The sequence below is a fragment of the Melanerpes formicivorus genome, unplaced genomic scaffold, assembly GCF_026170545.1.
Source record: "Melanerpes formicivorus ecotype bairdi unplaced genomic scaffold, bMelFor1.0.p_v2 SCAF_12, whole genome shotgun sequence".
Lineage (NCBI taxonomy): Eukaryota > Metazoa > Chordata > Aves > Piciformes > Picidae > Melanerpes > Melanerpes formicivorus.
Window position 1 is genome coordinate 9268019 of NW_027142364.1, and position 12378 is coordinate 9280396.

Consider the following 12378-nt stretch of genomic DNA (forward strand, 5'->3'; position numbering starts at 1 on the left):
AACTGTCTCCTTCTTGTGGCTTTTTATCAAGCTTCACCCTTGTCACAAGATGATCTTTTATTCTGTCATATAGATTGAATTTTAGTCTGCTGCTATTCATACCATGCTAGCTTCAAAATGAAAGTTCTGGCTGGAGCAAATATTATGGGGCTTGAACCACAAAATGTTAGGGGCTGGAAGGGACCAGAGCAGGATTGTAATAGGGGAGGCTCCCTGTTCTGGTTGCTGACTTTGGGTTTGGGGTTATGAGTGCGGACTCTTCTGCTGAGGTGGCAGCGGGAGGGAGAGGGATGGGGGACTGGCTCTGGCTTGGGCTTTTACCTCACTTGTTTCTGCCAGCTGCTTGCTGCTGTGCTTTTTCTGCAAAAAGGCTAAGATAATTTGCATTTGTATTATGATTATCTGATTTGCTCAGTAAACTCTGTTCTCATCACACTCTTTTTTTTGGGTATTGCTTTTCTCTCACTTCTGTGTTGGGAGAACAGACAAGTTAACCCACTGGTTTTGCATTGAACTATTACAATCCAGACTCTTCTTGTCTCTTTATAAAAGTGAACAAGTTGTTTCTTCCAGGTTATTCAAATCCTTTCACATTTACTAATTGCTCCTGCTGCCCTTCTTCTGCATCATATCTTTTTCTGCCCTCTCCATCTTGTAAGCAAAATTTACCTGAACTTGATTTCAGGGGATTAATTGAATTCACAGAAGGGAACAGCAATCTAAACCAGCCTGTGTTCTCTTGTGACATTATCTGCACATCTTGAAATTATTTGCATTTTGAACACTTATACTCAGTGAGGAGTATTTAACATACTGGAACCTTTCACCTATTCACCGCCAGAACATATGGGTCTTCCTCACAAATAATCAGTTTATTTAGAATATACATGTTCAGCTGACATAATTCCTTGTCTTGTGCATTTGTTAGCAAGTTTCAGCTTTATTAGGTCCACCACAAAGGACCACATAAGGGTAATAAACTGAAAAGGAGCCTTGTTGTAAAGAAAACGAATCGTATCTTCTTACCCTTTTTACAGCTACTGTTTCTGAAGATACCCAGAAGCCTTCTCAAACTGACAATACAGCTGCTGTTGTAACTAATACATGAAGTACAACAAAGTTCCCAAAATCATTAACATTCAGTGACCTTATCTCTGTATAACAACTCTACTTTCATAGTCAAATTGAATCCTGCTCTTACCTTAATTCAAAAGCCCCTTGTTCAGAAACACCTTTGCTACAAGTCTTTATAGTACTGATTATTCGTTTGCCAGAGGCCATTGTGCAGGATGAAAACTAAGACATCACAGAAACCTGGTGGGATGACTTGCACAACTGGAGTGCTATAATCAATGGCTACCAACTTTTCAGAAGGGATAGGTGGGGAAGAAGCGGTGGGTGGGGGACTCTCTACTAGGGAGACATCTGAATGTCTACAAGTTGGTGATGACAGGGCTGCATCTTTATGGGTAAGAATCAGGGGGAGGGCCAACAAGGCTGATATCATGATGGGAGTCTGTTATAGACCACCCTAACAGGATGAACAAGTGGATAAAATAGTCTATAAGCAGTTGAGAGTGGTTTCACAACTGCTACCACCCCTTGTTCTCATGGGGAACTTCAATTTCCCAGATGTCTGCTGGAAACACAATCCAGCAGAGAGAACAGTCCTGGATGTTCCTGGAGTGTGTGGAAGAGAACTTCCTGATGCAGCTGGTGAGGAAGCCAAATAGAGAAGGTGCCCTCCTTATGTAAACTCACCTTTAGAAAACTGCATTTTAAATAAGATGTTGAAAATTACATGTAAAAAATATTTTCCGGTGTGGGAAGAGCCATTCAAGCGAGCATCACAAATCCTCCTCAAGAACAGAGGTCTTTTTGCTACTACAAAACTAATTTCAACATTAACTCCAAAATGCTATTACATCACACTCTGAAATAAAGAACATCCCATAATCACTAATCAGACTATTCAGAAGAGAGCTTGTGCAAAGTCAGAACGCTGGTTTGTTATGCTTCAACACTGTTTGTTTCCTAGTGATTACTGACAATCTGTGAAGTAACTGGGACCATACTTTAAAAGTACCAAAGTAAAAGAATGAGGGAAAACTATCATATAAAGGATACAAGAACAGAAGACACAAAAAAACAAGAGTAGCAACTAAACTAAACAAAGAATGTATGGCAGGATTTTAAAGTATATTAATAAAATACCATTTCTTCATGGGAGAGTCTTTTAATGAAATTAGCAGTAGCATGTAACCAAATCCAGGTTGTCCAGGGAGGTGGTTGTGGCCCCAGCCCTGGAGGTGTTTAAGACCAGGCTGGACAAGGCTCTGGCCAGCCTGATCTAGTGTGGGGTGTCCCTGCCCATGGCAGGAGGGTTGGAACTAGATGATCCTTGTGGTCCCTTCCAACCCTGACTGATACTATGATACTATGAAATCAATATCATGATATCATGCAATTTAATGCAATTGGCTACATTCAGATTCTGTATTTTTCAGCAAATGACCAAGTCTGTAATGACATTTTTCATCTCCTGTGTCTCTCAAATTATTTCATAATGCACTGACACAGATCAATTTTTCCATACATCTTGCCTGATCAAGAAAAACTATTTTACTGGATTACACACATCACTTCAGACAACACAGTAATCTAGGCTAGTCTTTAGAAATAAAAGTTAAAGATATTCCAAAGTAAAAACTAAGTAAAAATCTAGAGAATATAAAGCTTAGAGAACTTTAAACAGATTGAAATGAACTGAGTTACCAATATTAATCAAATTCTCTCAGTGTAAAGCTGAAAACTGGCCAATTTAGAAACCCTGCAGAAAGGCAGTGGCATTCACTATAATATTTTTTTAAGCCTTTTCTTGGCAATCCATGTGACTACTTTGCTCACACTAAAGTTTAAGATACTTCAACACACGAATTCTATTTCTTCTTTACACAGAAGTATGTAAGTATGGTATAGAGAAATGGGAAGCAATTCACCACCACAAAAAGAAGTGGAAGTATATCACAGCAATGTTCTGCACTGTGAACGCAAACAATCCATCACCCCAAAAACCCCTACTAAAGCTTGTAAAATGAAAGACCTCACATTGCTTTCTGTTTGTGATTATACACGTATAATTCATGGAACAGATATACTAAGAGGACCTGTAACTTCTGTTGTGAAATAAATAATGAGTTACTAAAGCAATTATAAGATCCTTGGCTTAAATCCAAGTTAAATATGTCAGACGGTGATAGGAAAGCTTCAGACTTCTAGAAGTATCTCATGTGTTTGTGGTGTCAGTGTCATTCTTTCCCCATGCCAGCACCAATATCATCAGGTGCATCAAAGCCAGCAAAGGACAAACTTCAGTAACAAAATTAGTGAGCAACCCCCAACTTTAACTGTTAGTAATCCTTCTATATTACCAACTTCAATGTGGCCAATTGACTTGTAGGCAGATTTAGAACATTTTTTTCTTTATTTGTCATCTTAACACATCTGAGCAGAATTGGTGAAATGTTTCTTTCGCTGCAAGGCATTACATGAAAGTAATTCTGTATTTTCAGGGAAGTGAGGCTCCCAAAAAACTTCACCTCCATTATAAATTCCAAAAACGCAAACTTAACTTCCATGATCTGGGTGTTCAAGCACAATATTTCCTGGGGTTTTATTTGTTTGGCTGTTTTCCCCTCTTAGCATTTCCCTCTCACTAACAACCTCAGCAGCACCACTTAAAACCTCATCTAGATATATCCCATGGATCCTCAAATTTAACCACAGTTCTCTCATAACCCTTAAGGGATACAAGAAAAAACAAATCCTTAAAGCCTTTTAAAAAGTCTTTATAATTATTTATTATCTTTGAATTAGAAAATACAACTATTTTCACCTTTCTTTGCAGAAGTGTAAACAGATAGGCATCTGAATGACAGAGCAACACAAGAACTATTGCATTTGCACAAAATTCATTTCATGTATCAAAATATGAATATCCTCAGCTATGAATATGTTGTGCTTTCATTACCCCTTGAAAAAAAATGTGTCTGCCCTCTAGTTACTCAAGTCAAAATCATGTTATTATACTCCTGACATCCATACTTCAACTGCTGACATGATAGCCACACAAGTGTCATTCATTTAACATTTTCCAAGGTTAATTACTCAGTTGTTTCCTTTTAAAAACCTCAACCAACCAAAATGTGTGGCACTGCATGCCTCCTAAAAGTTAATAAAAGGAATAAATGATATAGAGATGTTGTCTAACTCTTTTATTAGAGACAATTAAATCCAGTTACTTGGGCACAACCCTTCACAGGGCATGTGATGCCAGAAAGCGTTACATCTTACTAAGTCTGTAAAAGGGTCATTAATTTTTCAGTGGTGGATCTCAGATGCTTAAAGTCTGACAGAATCGGCGCTCTCTTTCTGTCTTTGCGGTGACAGAAACATAGTAAAGTCTTAAGAGGACTAGAGCTAAAATTAGCCAACAAGAAATCTACTTAATCCACTTTCATCTCTCTGATTTTACAGAATCTCATTAGTGTAAAAATCTTCACTTTCATTGTCATGCTGAATCAGCTGAGACATTCCAAGGCAAGCACCGAACTCTGTGCGTAGTGCTCCTACAAAGGCTTTCATACTTACCTGCACATCAAGTCTTCAGTAAATGTATTATCCCTTTCATATGTGCAACAGCATAGTTCAGATACTACCTGACCAAGAAACATTAGGAGAAAAAAAAAAGCTGACTTAATTTACTTGTATTCATCTGCTCCTATATTAAATCCACTTAAACCAGAGAACTGATACAGAAATGGTAACTGATCCATACAGCCTTTTGTGCAGTCCTGTCACAGAGAAGAACCCATGATACACACAGGCAGGAAACAAACCTCTTTGTCCCTGTGCCTGCTTCTCCTTATCTGAAGAACAGCAGATTAAGTTTTTGTGAATTTCGTCACATGGTAGCAAAGATTTTAATCTGTAACGCTAGAGATCTGAAGAAACAGAATTACAATCTTCATGTAAGAAGAATTCAACATTATTACATTAAACCCCAATACGACCAAGCACGTCAGACACTGACTCTCCATATTTTAGATAATCCCGACTCTAAGCATTCTGACCTTTCAGAATTCAAAATCAATCCAAGGAGCACCTGAAACGTGGAAACAAGCACTCCTAGCATAAAAATGACCATTGGAAACACGATTTAAAGCACTTCCGCCATATGAAAATGACCATTTAATGATTAGCATTCCATGCCACGCAAAGACTGGCCGGTGACAGGAGCCCACACTACTGAGACGAAACTGGAAGGTACTCTCTGACCTCAGCCCCATTCTCGTCCACCTCTAACCGAACCCCTCACACGCCTCGTCTGTTTCATGGCCTGGGGTAACCGCTCTCCCCTCGGCTCGGGAGCCAGCTCATGGTACGGCTCCATCCATGCCAGCCGCTCGCAGCACCAGCACCCGCGCTCCGCGCCCACCGGAATGAAGGGCCCTTCGGCCGGCCGCCACGGCCGTAAACGACACCAGCGGCTTCCACGCGAGGAACCGGCGGCAGGGAGTGGCCCTGCAGGATGAACGACGCCCGGGAGCTCCCGGGAACGGGCACCGGGAGCAACCGCATGTCCCCCGCGGGGCGGACGGGCCGGCAAACGGGCACCGAAACGGCTCCGTGCGGGGCGAGGCAGGGCGGGCAGAGGCGCCCGCAGACAGAGTAGGGGAGAGACGGAACGAGGACGGGAGAGAGGCAGCCGCAGAGCGATCAGGGACACCCAAGGGCAGAGCCGGGCACAAGGACGCAGGCCATGGGGAAGGTGCTGGGACGGGGGCGCCCCGGGAGGGGCGAGGCGGAGGGCGTGCCGCTTACCTGACAGGAGGCGCCGGTGAACCCCGCGGGACAGGCACAGCTATAGGCGGCCGGAGACTGGGGCAGAAGCAGCTGCAGGCGGCGGGGCGCGGAGGGACCCCGGGCAGGCACCGGCGAGCAGGTGCCGTTGTTGTGGCAGGGCTGGCTGAGGCAGGGGTCCCGACCGGGGGGCGCGGCAGTGGCCGGCCCGGGAAGACAGGCGCGGCGCTGAGCCAAGGCGAGCAGCAGCAGGAGAAGGAGGAGGAGCGGGGCGGCTCGGGGCATGGCGGCGGGGCGTCCTGATGCGGGTGCCGCTCCGCTGCGAGTGCTGGCGGGGAGGGAAGAAGGGGATGGAGAAGAGACAGCCCGACTGCTCCCTGCGCGCGTTCCCCAGGCAACGGGCGGGCGGGAACTGGGCGGGCGGGAACTGGGCGGGGATGAGCCGGTCCCCCCCGCCCGGCAGAGGGCAGCCGCCCGCCGGCCCTGCGCCCCGGCCCCGCCCCTGCCACCAGCCCCATCCCCGGGGTAGCCAGGCTGCAGGGCGAGGACGTAGGACGGCAAGGCGCGGATGGGGACAGCCCGGCGGGGAGTGCGGCGGCCAATGCTACAGCCGGGCCGGGAGTGCAGCCGGCTGGGGACAGCCAGGCCGGGAGTGCGGCGGGAGAAGGACAGCGGGACTGCGGGTGCAGCAGGACAGACATCAAAATTCCGTTGTTCCTCACCTTGAGCAAAAGCCATGTACTTCTCAATCAAGGTTATCTACAACTGACTTAAAAAAACAATTTATGTTCTTCTAGCCTTTTGGAGATTAGAATTGCCTCGGATTAAAACTAAAATACCTGGTCTGTAAATCAGTTAATGGACAGCAGGAAGATAATCCACATTCTCTCGATTTAGGCTCATTTGCTTCTGCAAAAGAGAAGTATTAAGTCTCTGACTTGTCACGTCTTTATTATAGGATCCAGCAGAATTACTGACAGCAACATGATAAAAACTTTCAGAATCCTTCACATGTCACCTATGGCCCAAACCTAGATCATGAGCAGAAATAACTGGTGATGATAATCAAGAGGAAAGTTCATCATGGTTTCTAGCAGCCTGAACATTATCCTGGATCCTAGGATCCAGGGTGCAGTCAACTGCTATTGCTCCTCCATCACCTCACCAGCACCCTTCTCCCCCCCACTTGGCAGTGGCCTGTTTGGTGCCACACAAGCTCCCTCTGCTGCCTCTGCTTTGCCTTTTGTTATGGTTACTTTTCTGCCATTGTCCACCAGTGACTGATACTTACAGGTAATACTTTACAGGTAATTTTTTCATCAATACCCTTAGTTGCAGAAAGCAATACTGAAAGGAACAGGACAGCAGCAAATGGCTCAGAGGCTGGTGCTACCAACAGAATATTGGGGGTTTTGATCTTGGGCAACTTTCTATGGCACCAGGTCTGCTAGCAACAGATGGAGTACATCCGTCCCAGAGAGGGAGAAAGATCTTGGCACACGAGAATGGCCTATAGCCCCTCAAAGAGAAAAGGGTTCTAGGAAGGGAGTTGGCAGGTCTCATTGACAGGGCCTTAAACTAGATTTGAAGGGGGAAGAGGTTGAAACCAGTGCCCCCAACAGGAGTCTGGGGGTGGTAAGCTGGAGTCAGGGGTGAAATCAGCAGCCCAGCTGAAGTGCATGTACACTAATGCATGCAGCATGGGTAACAAGAGGAGCTGGGAAGCCTTGTTACAACAGGAAAGTGATGATGTAGTTCCCATCACAGAAACGTGGTGAGACAACTCACATGAATGAAGCACTGCAATTGATAGCTACAGGCTCTTCCAGAGAGACAGGTGAAGGAGAAGGGGTGGAGGGATAGCCCTGTACATCAGGGAGGTTCTCGATGCCATGGAACTAGAGATCAAGGATGATCAAATTGAGTGCCTGCGGGTGAGAATTAGAGGGAAGGCCAATAAGGCTGACATCCTGGTTGGAGTCTGTTATAGACCACCCAATCAGGATGAAGAAGTTGATGAATTACTCTATAGGCAGCTAGAGGCTTTCTCAAGATCACCAGAACTTGCTCTTATGGGTGATTTTAACCTGCCAGGTATCTGCTGGGAATGTTACACAGCAGAGAGGAGGCAGTCTAGAAGGTTCTTGGAGTGTATGGAGGACAGCTTCTTATCCCAGCTGCTGTGTGAGCCTACCAGGGTAAGGCTTTGCTTGACCTTCTATTTACAAACAGAGAAGGGCTGGTGGGAGATGTGGTGGTTGGAGGCTGTCTGGGATCCAGTGACCATGAAATAATTGAGTTGCAGTCGAGCTAAGAGGGGCAGCAACAAAACCTCCACTCTGGAGATGGTCAAGAAATGTGCAGACATGGCACTTCAGGATATGGTTTAGAGGTCATGGTGATCTTAGGCTGATGGTTGGTCTCTTCCAACCAAAACAATTCTATGATTCCATGTTGCAGTGGCATTTGATGCCAAAGCAGCTGGGCTGTCATTCTCCTTATACTTCTCAAAAATTGTTTGTCTGTGTGCTGGTTTTAGCTGGGGTGGAGTTAACTTTCTTCACAGGAGCTGGTCAATCAACACAACCAATAGAGCAGGACATAACATGGTGTCCTGAGTCACACTGGACATAACTGTATCATGAGTTTCCTTAGTGTTCTACAGAATGTGTAAGAAATTTTTGCATTATAATTGCCAATTTCCTAAGGAAAATTCAACTGTACAAGAGAAAACATTATTGTTACTTAATTAGCTAGCAAGTTTCCAAACTGCTGGATCTTTTTATGTATTTTAATGTTCCAATATGCACAGAATGGTAGGGGTTGGAAGGGACATCCAGAGATCGAGTCCAACCCCTTTGCCAAAGTAGGATCACTTATGGGAGGTCACTCAGGAATGCATCCCAAGGGGTCTGTGGAGAAGGAGACTCCACCACCTCTGTGGGCAGCTTGCTACAGGGCTCTATCACCTTTACTGTAGAGAAGTTTTTCCTCATGAGGTGGAACTTCCTGTGTTGCGGTTTGTATCCATGGTTCCCTGTCCTATCCTAGGGCACTACTGAAAAGAGACACTGACACCTTCTTCTTGACACTTACCTTTCAGGTGTTTATAAACTTTAATAAGATCTCCTCTCAGTCTTCACTTTTCCAGATTAAACAGCCACCATAGTCTATATAGTTTTAGAGTCAGCTTCTCATAAATAAATTTTGCAGAGGTGTTTTGGGTTGTTTGGTTTTTTTTAATCTTTTATGATTAAATATTTGGTGAGGAACAAAAATGTGGGATGCTTTAAATGTCTCCTCTAACAATGATCTTTTTTTCTAAGATTGATGAATTCTTTTAAAAGAATTGAGCAACCTGGTGTAGTAGAAGGTATCCCTACCCGTGGTTTGGGTTGGAAGGGACCTTAAAGATCATCTAGTTCCAACCTCCTGCTATATGCAGGGAGAACTTCCACTAGACCAGGTTGCTTAAGGGTCTCTCTAACCTAGCCTTGAACATTTCAAGGGAAGGGACAACCACAACCTCTCTGGGCAACCTGTTCCAGTGTCTCCCCACCCTCACTGTAAAAAATCTCTTCCTAGTATCCAATCTAAATCTACCCTCCTCCAGCTTAAAACTATTGCCTTTCATTGTATCACTAGAAACAGTCTCTTCACGTTTTTCTTGGAGGCTCCCTTCAAGAAGGATTCTATAAGGTCTCCCTGGAGCCTTCTCCAGGATGAGTAGCCCAAACTCTCCCAGCTTGTCCCCACTGACCACAAACTGAGGTGCTCTTTCAATCAAACAACCAATGCAATAGCAGATCAACATTGATAATTTAGGTAATACAATATTTACCCTTTATATTGGTTAAAGTCACTTCTCCCTTCCAAGGACCAAAGTCTGGTCTTCATAGTCCCCAAGATATGAGTGCACAGAACTCCATTGTGGGGCCTAGGCCTGTTCCAGCATTCAGGGGAGGGATGGTGGGGTGAGAGGAGAGCCAATGAGACCGACAAATCAGTGAGTCCAGTGGGTCAGTCTGAATACCCAATTGATTAGTCTGAGAAATGTTGTACATTATTGGCTACAAAGATTGTACAAAGCATCCAGAGAACCTAAGTATGCCAACATTTACAATACACCTAAGACAGCTTGAAAAGACCATATATCAGAGGGAGAAACCACAGTCAAACCAAACACACAAACCCAACAAAAATTAAACTAAATCAAAACCAATCAATTAAAACAACACCAACCAAAAACCACTGAAATACCCCAAACCACAACAGCATTGGGATTCTTGCATGTTGGAAGCTATATTCTAGTTGAACTAGATTCTCATGCCTCTTGTCTTTTCTCCCCAGAAGTATTCAAGCCCATATTGCAGCTCTAGACTAGACAGCAGATTGTAGCTTAAGATAAAAATCTCTCCAGACTCAAGACAGATAACCAAGACTCCCTCAATGTAAAAAAAGTTACTGTTGAGGTCTATGATAATGTGATGGGATGTTTGTTTAGTCAGGAAACACTTAAAGGTCTAAATTCTATTACTGGAATTCTACTGAACAGGCTGAGTGAGTGGGCTAGCAAGAACCTTAGGAAGTTAAGTGGGGATAAGTGCAGGATTTTGCACCTGGGAATCCAGGAATGCAGTTCAGACTAGGATCCACCTGGCTGAGAGCCACCCTGTGGAAAGGGACCTGAGAGTCTTGGCAGACAACAAGCTCACTGTGAGTCAAAAGTGTGCTGCAGTGGCAAAGAAAGCCAACAGGATGCTGGGATGCATCATGAGCAGAGATAAAGAAGTAATCATCCTAAGCTACTCAGCACTGGTCAGACCCCACCTAGAGCACTGCATGGAGTTTTGGTCCCAGTTATAAGGAAAAAAAAAAAAATCCCCAAACAAACAAAAAAACAGCAAAACAAAACCTGAAGAAAGGCTGCAAAGTATCCAGAGAAGGGCCATGAGAATGATCAGAGGACTGGGAGAGTCCACATGAAGAAAGGCTGAGAGAACTGGGTTTGTTCAGCCTTAGGGGAGACCTTATTACCATGCACCAGTACATAAAGGGTGGCTACCGAGAGAAGGAGATTGCCTTTTCAGAAGGGGTCCCATGGAAAAGACGAGGCCTGATGACAAGTTACTGCTAGGAAGATTCCAACTGAAGACAATGTTTCACAATGAGAATAGTTAGACACTGGAATCATCTCCCAAGGGAAGCAGTGGATTCCCCTACATTGGAAAGTTTTAAGACTCAGCTTGACAGGGTGCTGGGCCATCCCATTTCAGCTAGACTGTTACCTAGAAAGGTTGGACCAGTTGATCCTTGGGGTCCCTTCCAACCCAGAATTTTGTGATTCTAAAATTCTACATAAAGTGAAAGAGAGGTTTACAAGCTACTGTATGGAAATGTCACTCATATAACCTAAAACTCAAAATTCATTCTTGGAATATAATTCCAAATAAAGCCGGATGTGAGAAAGCAATTGCTTCCACCTAGTGGCAGACACCTAGAAGACACTGAGCGTTCTCCTTGGGGCATTGAAATGAATAAACACAAATGGAATATTAGGAGGAGACTCTTTACAGTCAGGGTAGTGAGACACTGGAACAAATTGCCCAGGGAGGTTGTGGATGTGTTCCTGGAGGTGTTCAAGGCCAGGTTGGAAAGGGCCTTGAGCAACTTGGTGTAGTTAAAGGTGTCCCTGCCCATGGCAGGGGGATTTGAGCTAGATGATCTTTAAGGTCCCTTCCAACCCAAACCATTCCATGACTCCATGAAACCCTTCCATCATCTGTATACGACCAAAACCTGAAGCTTTAGCAATAAATCTTGCTAATAGTGATATTCTTAATGAAAATATAAAGATACCATTAATTTCTTTTTTAAAGAACATACATCTGTGCTTGGGATTGATGATCTCAGAGGTCTTTTCCAACATAAATGATTTTATGATTCCCTTTTATGTCCTCACATGGCACCACTCTGATACCTTCATCGTCTGTCTGATTGATTTCTGGATTAATATCCCATAGTCTTTGCATGAGATTTAAGTTGGGTCTCAGGAAAAATTTATTTCCTGCAAGAGTGGTCAGGCATTCTGCCCACTCAGAAGCAGTGATGCAGAGAACCAGCCCCTCTGAGCAGGTTCACTGAAGTCCTGCTAAGCCACAGCTGTTGCTTTGAAAGTTGTTTGTAGCAAGTGCACAGCAACCTCAACCCACAATAGAAAAACTCAGAGTCCAACTAAATAAAAGGGCCCTGCTCCTCTCCTTGTGTTTCAGTAAAAATAAAATAGAATTTAAGGCAAACATACCCAAAAGTCCACGTGCAAGATGAGGAGGATAACAGTATCAGCACTGAGACAAGTAGCCTCTGTCCCCTCCATGTTTAACCCACAGCCTGGATGCAGACACTTCAGCAGCCCACAGGAATAAAGAAGCCATAGAGAAAGTTTGTGCTTCAAGGAGCAAAGCTTGCTGCCTGTCCAGCTCCCCATCCCCACCATGGAAAGAGTTTCAGGTACCT

The 12378-nt window shown here is 44.3% G+C and overlaps 1 protein-coding gene across 1 annotated transcript in view; it reads right to left on the bottom strand.

Moving 5' to 3' along the window:
- Positions 1-6242, bottom strand: part of DNER (delta/notch like EGF repeat containing) — a 91556-nt gene extending 85314 nt beyond the window's left edge. The window contains exon 1 of the mRNA XM_068145211.1: positions 5884-6242. Within this exon, the coding sequence (XP_068001312.1) occupies positions 5884-6147 (264 nt within the window). The 5' untranslated portion in view covers positions 6148-6242. The remainder of the gene's footprint in view (positions 1-5883) is intronic.
- Positions 6243-12378: the final 6136 nt, after the last annotated feature.